Genomic DNA, 10,730 nt, shown 5'->3' with positions numbered 1-10,730 from the left:
GTGTGTGTGTGTGTATGCTTGTATATAAATGAAAATGAGTTCTAATCTACACCATGTAGTTTTCTGGATGTTAAAGAGGCTGTTAGTGCATTACAAAATAGAATTAGTAAACTAACAAGTGGAGTGCACTTGGTGCTAAAGTTAAAAGGAAAGCCTGTTCATAAAATGACTTAGTTGGAACAGGAGGATCAGCCTGGGCAACTCAAGGACATAGAAAAATTCTGTCTCAAAATAAAAAATATTAAAAACAAAAAGGCTGGTATGGTAGCTCAATGTGAAGTCCGGGGTTCTATCCCTAGTACAAAACAAAACAAAAACAATCAATCAAACAAACAAACAAACACCATTTAGGAAATAAAATTGTTAAATTCTCCTGTAAGCATTATATGTAACTGCATCCATGATCTGTGCCAAGGTTAACAAAAATGAAAAAAGGGTTCTAGGCCAGAGTATTTCTACACAGAAGGCCTTTTCACATTACTTCCTTTGTTAAATATACATGTACAGTTTATTTAATATGTACAGAGTGAAAGTTCAGTTCTTATTGCAAACATATAATCATTCTAGATGTTTAAAAGTGCACAGACTATGGTAAAAGTAGAGGGCTAAAGTACTGTCCTTTAAGTACTTTTTGTTATTTCACTGGAATTGTTGCATTGTATGAATCGTTAAACTTGGTATCTTGAAGAGTACACTGGTTGCTCATTTTTAGGAAGAACTGTCTTCTGGAAGTGACTTTCGTTAAAGCCACTGTGTGGAGTTAGATATGCTCCTGAACTTAAATCATTGCAGTCATAAAGGAGAAGGGAGTTTCAGGAGCAGTCTCCTTGCTAATATCTCCCTACATGGAAGATTGCTTTAGGTTATAACTATATTATCTTGCAGTTTTTGTGAAATACTTAGGTTTATTTTGCACATGGTTCACATTTTTAATCCACAACATCTAAGCTTTATAGATGCTCCGAGGTGACAATATATAGTAAAAAAATAGTAGAGATCGTAAAAAAATAACAGAAATAGAAATAGAAATGAAAAGACATAAAAATACTATAGAATTGGATAAGTTGATATTATAAATAACCACAGACTTTTAAAAATTAATCCTTAGAAATTTATAACTAATTCAAAGAAAAGTAGAAAATCTGAATAGTCCTGAAGACAAGAGAATTATAAAATGAATTGTAAGCAATATTTCATCTACCTCTTTTCTAGTCCTATTAGCCGAAGAATAAAGTGGGCATGTAAGGCAGTCATCTTGAACCAACAGTTTTAATGCTAAAAGTGGTAGATTAAAATCAGAATCAGAGTCATCCTGGTTGTGGAGCAATCACACCAGCTTATTTCTATCTCACTGAGGCTTTTGTTGTTTTGGGTGTTTGTTTGTTTGTTTGTTTTTTGTCATGGTTAAACCCATACCTTAACAGTCCAGATGATAGAACTGAATAGAAAACAAGAGAATGCTTAATACAGAATTTGGGCCTCTGGCTTTTTTTTTTGTCAAAGAAATAGGATTGATTTTAGAAGGAAGGAAATAGAATCTGATTAAGACTCACAGAGATATCTAGAAACTGTTATGTTCAATTTCTTAAGTCAAGATGTGATATATACCATTTTATTCATTGTATTACTGCAAGATGTTCAATTACATTTGAACCTGTATGTGTGTGTGTGTGTGTGTGTGTGTGTGTGTGTGTGTATGAAATATTTCATGATCAAAATATAGAAAAAAAACATTGGAGGCCATAATAAATGTATTCCTGTTTTAGGAAATATGTCTGGAAGATACATAGAAAAAATCATTGCTGAGGTTAGCAAGAAACAAAACACAGTATTCAACTAAGTTACATAGTATGGGGAGTTTATAGTTTAGATTAAAGTATGAATGCTTCTAACGTGGCTGAGCTTGTGCTATTTGCGAGATAGCATGAATAGCATAGAATCTGAACAACCATATTTTTAAAAATCATAAAATGAAAGATACATTGGAGAAAAAATATCTTCAACAGTCAACACAGTATTTTTAAATAACAGAATGTTTTGTGGAAATATAATGAAGTATACCCATGAATGGAGCTAGGACTTGAAATTCAATCAAAATAAAAAACCGGGAGTGAAGTCATATTGACATGCTGCTGCTGGAATTCCTGCAGTGTGTGGGAGCTCCAGCTCACCTATTATAAACATTTTCTCTAAACCACAGAATGTACACGAGTGAAAGGAGACATCTGAGTTGTATCAAGTAAAGGCTGAGAAGCAGTGTAATTCCTTTTTCTACCATGTTCACCCAATCTAAGAAAAGGGAACAGTAATCAAGGACAAGAAACTTTTGTTCAAAGTAACTCTAAATCCAAGGTGAGGTATTGTACTTTTTCATATTTGGTCTAGGGGCTAAAATTGCAATATTTGGGGGCTGGAATAACAATATTCTAGAATTACTGTTTGTTTATTTGGCAGGACTAATATTTCTACTTCCTAATATTATGAATATATTTACAACTGAGAGTACTTTTGAATTTTTAGAGAACATGAAAAAATATCCTGTAGAATTTCATTTTTAACAATAAGTATTTTCATGCCTAAACTAACCACTTAATAAAAATCAAGATGCAATTTGTTGAAGGGTATTTTTCCTTTAACTTTTCTTTTTAAGAAACAACAAATTATATTTAATGGGTGAAAAAAATTATTTCAGTTTTTTTATTAAGAACATATTGATTTTCCAATTTATTTCATTTAAAATGCTTGAAGGCTTAGAAATTGAGCTAGTATAAAACTCTCCGGGGTGTCTCTTTAAGTAATACTAAGACTTAGAGTGGATGGAAAGAACTAGCAACTTGATTTCCCCTTTGGACTCTACAAAGTGATTTTGGACACTTGGAACTCATTTATCATGAAAATTGTATGATTTAGGATTGGTTGCCCAGCTGTCCCACTGACAAATACCCCTATGTACTGTCAGTGTCTTTGAGGGGTCACTCCTTTTTTCTCCTAGTTCTTTTTCTTCTCTAAAAATATTTCAGCTATGTTCAGAGAGTAGGGTAGGATTGATGAGCTACATACCTACAAACCACTTTTACTCTAGGCACAGGTGGTAAGCACTGTTAATGTTCAGGTCATGGCCTAGAATGAGAGATGAACTTGGTGAGTCACAAAAGCATCTGTTTATTTTAGTATGCAGCATAGGAATGTGACTCTTGGATATGAAAACTCCTACATCAGTTCCTGGAATCTGAGGTACTGCTGAATATCCACTGTCTTCAACGCCAACATATGATTATGATCTCTATCAAAAGCAGCAGCCAAAGTAGTAAAGTGATCATTCTTATTATCTATATGAGAACTTTGTAGTTCTATTAAGAATTTTAGGGCTGATAAATTTTAGATTTAAATTATTTTTTATTTTTCCACTCAAAATGAAATTAATCTAACCCACCATTTTATCTTTAAATTTTTATCTATTTGTTTCTTTTCTTATTATAACATATATTACATGGATTGTTTTAATCTAATTGTAATTACTCAAGAAAATATACTAACAAAATACTTATAAATATTACATGATAATCACCATTTCGGGTATTTCAGATGTGTAGTAGATGGATAAAAATCTCAACCTTGATAGACCTTACATTTTAGTGAAAGGAACAGACACTAAACGAAGTAAGTGGAGTGGGATAGGGAATCTGGAGGAGGGGAAAAACAAGAGAGAGGAGAGGGGAAGAAGTTAAAAGGATCAAGATGCTACATGGATACGTACCAGTTCCCCATGATGAATGTATGTATTGTGCATCACAAACACATACTAATTTTAAAAAAGGGAAAAACATAAAATTATATTTTGAAAAACAGTCTTGTTAAGTTGCCCAGGCAAGCCTGATACTTGCAATCCTCCCGCCTTAGTCTACAGAGTATCTGGGATACAGGTGCACCACACTTGGATAAATGTTTATTTCTTAACCAATAGGATTATTAGTATAAACTCACAATTTATTTTGTGATTAATTCTTAATTTCTTTTACTACTTGGGAACTTTCTGCCTATTATAGAATAAACTTTACAAGGAACTGTGTGTACCTTTTCTCTGGAAACAAATTTTATTTCTTAGTAATGTAAAAATGAAGAAAGCTTATGGATCATCTGATTTCACTGTATTAGTGAAAATTTTAACAAGATTGAGGAAAAATCCTTAACTTTGTACTATACAAATGGTGATTCAAATGATAAATGTGTAATCATTTTCATTAGAAACCAATTTTGGGGGGCAAGAACATGGCAAAATGGCATAAATTGTCCAGAAAAACTAAGTCCTTTATTTTCCTTCTCTTTTTGAAATTTACTTTAAGCCACATTCTTAAATAGGAGAAATATTTAGATCTTCCTTTGGCCTGTATGTCAAACTCAAAGGCAAACTACTCAAGATTTATTTTAATGTAATAGGTTAACCTATGTACTTCAAGAAGAAAGAAAAAGACCTAACATTATGTATGTAAATTTGCTTTCTGTTTTATACAGGTAGATAAGATAGACATAGATTCTTTCACATAATTGATTATTGTTACATTTTGTAGTGCAAACTGGCAAAGAATAGGTGCAGTTCATTAAGATCACGGCATAAACAATTTATATTTATTCCTCTAAGAAAGCTATAATTGTTAGAAATCAAAATAGGTTTAAGTATACAACATGCAAAATAAGGCTTGCATGACATCTCCACAGCAAAGATTTCTTCATTTTTCTTTATAGAAAGCTAAATTTTTAAGTGTTGTGTTCTAGAAAGACCATAGAACCAGCACAGAAGGCTTTGCTCTCCTTTTCCTAAACTCAGGTGCTAATCTTTGTTATTTAGCCCACACCCAAATTATTTTGCTTTTCTCCATAGAAAAGTTATTCTTCCCTTTGTGTTTTCTGCTTCAATCCATTGTACCCCAGCCTACCTTTACCTAGTCGAGGCAGTAGGACTGCCTCCTGGACTTTACTCGCTCTGATCCTCAATGTCTGATTAATCAGAAAACTCAGTTAGATCCAGTCCCCTTGCCCTTCACATTGTTACCACACTATACTTCCCACGGGCAGAAGAACTCACCATGCTGCCCATCAGGTTCAAGGCTATTTCCCATAAAAAGAGCTCTGAATTCCTTTGCTTCAGGTGAAGAGCTGCCCGTTACTGTCCTAGTCTATCCATCATTTCATTCACCAATGAAAGCTCCTTCTAGCAGCTCTCTCCAGCCCCTGGACTGAGGAGGAGGTGTCCTGAAGCCCTTCTCTTTCCAGAGTTGGTCTTTGAATGAGTTATTCTCTTTGTGTTGCTTTCACTCATTCATTAATTGATAAAGTTTAGAGTCTGTTGAAAACCTAACCTGTGTCACACAGGGGAGTGTGCTAGGGTCTACAACACAGCAAAACACACATGCCCCCCTGCTTGTGGAGTTTGCATTCCTGTGCTTACACATAGGTACTGTCCTCTTTCCAGACTCAGTGTCTACTTCAGGCTCCCTCCTGGCAGTCTGCCCTGATTGCACTAATTGCTCTAGATTGTACAAGGGTTGGCCTTGGTTCACGCCTTTGTCTGGGTATTTGTATCAGACTTATTTTCTTTTTTTCAGTCTACATTTCTTGCTAGATGCTATGCTGCTTCCAAAAAACAGCAGCTCTTTTCCTCAACAGACCTTCCTACTATGCTGATGCAGAATTGGACATCAAAGTAATCCGAATGGCCTTGACTAAAAATTTAGGTATCATGCCAAAAGACTAGCTTTCTAAAGACGTCCACAAGAAAGTAGAATGCTTGTGTATACTTTCTGTGTTAAGCGTGACATTTTCCACCGGTATTTAAAGTCCATTTCTAATGTATTTTTCCATAACATGCCCAGCCTTACTGTTGATTTTCATTGTGTTTTGTTTTTGTTTTTTGTTTTGTGTTTGTTTTTTTGTTGTTTTGTTTTTGGTACCAGGGATTAAACTCAGCACCTTGCACTTGCAAGGCAGGGGGCAGAACCACTGAATTTTACTGTTTTAAGAGAATTACTTCTATCCTTAATGATAATTGAAAGAGGTCAAATGTATGTGTACATACATAAAAATGTAAATAAAAATTTAAAGACCCTTAATGTATATGTAGTTAATGGCTTAAATCATTTTAGTATTTATCCTAGTGTTTACTTTGTTTTACATAGAAATTGCTCTTTCTATAAGGATTTCTGTAAACAAGTGCTATTTTTCCTATTGAGTTGTATGCTAATGCATTATAGCCTGAAGAAGGAACATATTCCCCATTCTGATATTCTTAATGTCATGGTTACTGCAGGACTATTTCTAGGCAGGATTATTTTTCAGTGGTCTTGAGATATATTGCTCCCAGTGTAACCTGGTATAGTACTTTTATATTGATTTATTCTGGGGAAATAAATTATATAGGGTAGTTTACAAAAGTCTCCTTCCTTCCTTCCTTTAACATCTTGATGGCAACAACAACTCTTTGCCTGTATTTGACAGAAGCAACTCATAAGTTTCACATTGAATTTTTAGTGACAATAGAAACGATAATATTACATGATCACTTTAATTATATAATAGGAGTTGCTCTCAGTTTATAACCTGGAAGAAATGAGAATGCTCCTAATGAAAATTAGGGCATTAGGACAGCAAAGTTTTAATAAAAAAGAAAAAGCATTCAGAGATGAAAATTATATTTCCTAAACTACATGGCCTCGCTACCATCACCATGATCATAATAAAAAGAGAAAATAAAAACAATACTTTTCAGAGCCTAAACTGGCTCCTATCTACATTTCACATCCATGAAGGCTCATCAAACCATTAGACTACACTTCGACTTAGTCAAGCAAATTAATTCTTAGATCACCAAGCAAGTAATGTATCTTATAATTTCACATATAACTATTTACAAAGAATCAAATTTAATGTACCTTTCGGACCTCGATCTTGCTTGAAATATTCCCTGTATCATTGCTACACCTGCAAAATAAATTGACCCAGTTTATAATTTTATTAAAATATAATTTGGGAAATCTTAAGCAAAATGTCAATATTCTTTACCCTGGAGCTGCCTTTGTTTTCTCTTTTTTCTCCTTTGTTTCTTGTCCCACAGCAGTTTCTGCAAAACATTAAATAAAATAAAAACAATTTAAATAAGAGGTTATCACTAGGCTTGTGTGTATGTATGTATGTATGAAAAATGGAAATATTTCTAGGAATCAAAAATAAATTCAACTTGTACTGATATAGTTTTCATCTCACAAAGTATTTTATAAGCACTAACTTCCCCACCCCAACACTTTTCATCAGATCAGAGGAACCAGAATTAAACAGGGACATCTGATGCTATATCCAAATATAATGTAGAAATGAAAGATTACCAGTATTATGTAAGAAAGTCATTTCAGGACAGAAGGAGTAACCTGGAAATCTACTTATAAATACCTGAGAATGGCTAGAGGGTAGAAAATACATTCTTCTACTTTTTGCCAGAAATATAAATTTAAGAGTTAATTTAAGATATTTGTCTAATATATGTAATTCCTTTATATAGACACTGAAAACTATAGAAAGTTCAAATTTTTATCATTCGTATGTGAATAGTTTATGCCTAATTGCCCAAAGGGCTATCGTGGTCATATCAACACATGATACCATCGATGTCCAGTCCAACATTGGCAGCTTCGTTGATGTAAGTCATCTGATTGGCCTCAGCCCCGGCCTCAGCCCTGATGATCTGCTGGGACACAGCCTCCACGATGGGCATCACCATGGCAGCTGTAGAGGTGTTGCTGAGCCACATAGATAAGAAAGCAGTGCTGATCATGAATCCCAAGGTCAGCCTGAAACATGAGAGACTTTAGTGCGGACTTGTGCTTTCTGTTTAGGGAGCTCTGTGTTGTCTAATGGCAAAGGATATTATCTGTGACTTGGGGATTAAGTTTTTCACAACACAGAAGGATAAGATTCAGCCCAGATGGTGAACTCTGAGCACAAAGAAAGGCACATAGAAATCAAAGTAACACATGTAGAAATCCCATATTAACAAACAAATCCCATATTAAAAGTAGAGTTAATATGGTATTTGTCTCCTAGGAACCATAAGAATTGTCTCTCCCAAAACAGAAGAAGGGTGAATGTACATCAAACTGCACACTGATGTATGATATAACAGCTTATAAAACTATGCCAATACTCCAACTCTCTTTAGAGATGACTGTGTAGCCTCAGATATAGGGAAGATGAATGTTCCAACAACTTTTGAATTTAGTCCCTTAATTTTTATTTTATCTTTTGGTCATATCTGTGTTTGTTAGATGTGTACCAAGAAGACACAAGAAGAAGAACAGATTAAATTTTATAAATCTTCTTTTTACTCCTTTATTCTTCTGGTCCAGTATATGGTGGGTGAAGAAAGTGATGAAAATCACTTGCTAAAATGAGGTTTCAAAATTTTCTGTAGATTCTATTTATACCATCTTGAATCTGACATTCCTTCTTGTCAAGAATTTGTATTTATTACAGGTCTTCTGGTAAAAGTAGAATAGTTTGTCTTTAGAAATAGCACACCTGAAACTTTAGGATTTAAAAATATGTCTGTAAACTTTGAAAGTCACACTTGGTAAAAAGCATGATTTCTTTGGAGCAACAGGGCCCCAAAAATCATTCAAGACCTGTTTATAAAATTCTTAAGATCCTTTATTAAAATAAATGGACAGAACAACTCCACCTTATGTTTCATATTCAGGTATAGTTTATATTTCCTTTGTGTGAGACAATATAAAAGAAAACACTTGAGATCTATTTGAACAAATTTTGACTCAGTAATAGTAATAGGAATAATAACAATAATAATAATAATTATAGAAATAATTTTAACTTACAGTATCTGTAAACTGTTAAATCTTTCTATTAAAAAGAGGGAGATTAGCTGGGAATTGTGGCACATGCCTGTAATCTCATACTTTGGGAGGACTAAGGCAGGAAGATCACAAATTCAAGTCCAGCTTGGGCAATTTAGTGACTTAAGGCCTTATCTTAGAAATGAATAAAAATAAAAAAAGGCTGGAGATGTAGTTCAGTGCTAAGGGCCTGGTATTAATCTCCAGTACTGCAAAACAAAACAAAACAAAAAGTGGGATCAGATACAGCTTCTGTTTGGTGAAAACACCTAAAGCTGGCAAGCCATTAGGTGGCAGACTGATCAGAACTCCTCCTCTGCTCTGCAGTGTTATTCCCTCCCCTGGGGCCCTGATCTTATGGTCAAGGAAAGCATACATTTTTATACCATGAAAGGGACAGGGAGCACTGCTTCATTTTATTAGTAAAGTGCCTTAAACACATGTATCACAAAAATTTTTAAGTAATTTTTTTTCTAAATTTGTCAAGGATGAATCGCATATATGTGTGTGTGTGTGTGTGTGTGTGTGTGTGTGTGTGTGTGTGTGTATAATTTAGCAAAATAATTTTCTGTATAAATGATAAATGCAGATGGGACTATTCCCTAGAATTACAAAATAGAAGTCAATACTTTTTTTTTTTATTTTCCAAAGAAAGATGAGAAGGGAAAAACCACCTAAGGCTTTAAAGCAAAATATCATTATGCAAATTATTATGAAACTGGAAATTTTCTTTAGTTTACATTCATGTTATTAAACAGTATTTGGAATAAAAGCAAAATATTCCATTAGCTTAATGAAAAATCAGTCAAATGATTTTGCATTCTATAGATGAAAGTTCTTAATTGATTTTTCACTTTCTAACAGTTGATTTAAAAAGAAAAATGTTCACCTTGGAATTCTTCTGCACACATCTGTATTTTGTCAGTAACATTATTGTCTTTGGTTCATAGAACCCTCCCTGTTGATAAAGGATGCTCTCAAAAAGTTTTGAATGTGTCATCACCAAATAAACAAGATAGGAATGCAATTTACTCTGAAGTCTATCATTTTTGTCTGTTGAAGTTCAAGGCTTCTCTCATCTTTGACTGGAATGGTACATTAAAAGTGAGAGAATTGTGTGCACTTATTTTACTCTCCTTGTAATTAGGCATGCAGTAAAAGGAAAACTGTTTTATCCTACAGCTTAACTATGCTTCATATTTATACTTTCATATTTACAGAAGAAGAAAAAGTAATAAATGATGCTGGTCTACAAGCAACTCCCTGGACAGCATTACTCATTTGGCTATTTGTTCTGCACAAAAATGCTCAGAATGTAAGCTGGAAGCAGGAAATAAATAGTACTTACCATGCTGGGTTCACACCCACTATCATCACCATCCTGAGAGCAATCCTCTTGTGCAAATTCCATTTTTCTATTGATGTTGCTAAACAGATGACTCCAATCAACAGCAGGTGAAAATCTTTGAAATAAGTAGATGCCACCTGAATTCACAATTAAACACATAATTATTCGCGTTGGTCGGGGGAGATGAATGAGAAAGGCATTAGGCTGTCCTTTGACCTTTGAGTACATTATCTTTCCGTTTTGTTGAGAGACATGTAGATGTGTTTGAATACAAATGAAAACATGCTCTATGTTCTTACACAGAGATAGCGCTGTTCACAAGAAATATGCAGAAAGGAAAGAATACTCAGGATACTGGATTTGAGTAAATTCAGGAAAGTGTTCCTATGCCTTAACTTCTCCAACCATACACCAATGTTATTTTTAAAAATTATTATTTATTTTTTTAAAAATTGAGTTTATTGCTACATTTTAGGTATACAGTA

The 10,730-nt window shown here is 33.8% G+C and overlaps 1 protein-coding gene across 1 annotated transcript in view; it reads right to left on the bottom strand.

Annotated features, from left to right (window-relative positions):
* Slc13a1 (solute carrier family 13 member 1) overlaps positions 1-10,730 on the bottom strand; it is a 94,843-nt gene that overhangs the window by 56,315 nt on the left and 27,798 nt on the right. Inside the window, exons 3-6 of the mRNA XM_010635378.3 lie at positions 10,246-10,382; positions 7,651-7,838; positions 7,057-7,114; positions 6,927-6,975 (exon numbers count right to left, since the gene is read on the bottom strand). Of these exons, the coding sequence (XP_010633680.1) occupies positions 6,927-6,975; positions 7,057-7,114; positions 7,651-7,838; positions 10,246-10,382 (432 nt within the window). The remainder of the gene's footprint in view (positions 1-6,926; positions 6,976-7,056; positions 7,115-7,650; positions 7,839-10,245; positions 10,383-10,730) is intronic.

The sequence above is a fragment of the Fukomys damarensis genome, unplaced genomic scaffold (assembly GCF_012274545.1).
Source record: "Fukomys damarensis isolate Sample0158 unplaced genomic scaffold, DMR_v1.0_HiC HiC_scaffold_4, whole genome shotgun sequence".
NCBI lineage: Eukaryota > Metazoa > Chordata > Mammalia > Rodentia > Bathyergidae > Fukomys > Fukomys damarensis.
The sequence above is the reverse complement of the archived record's forward strand: the minus strand, read 5'-3'. Positions and strand labels throughout refer to the sequence as shown.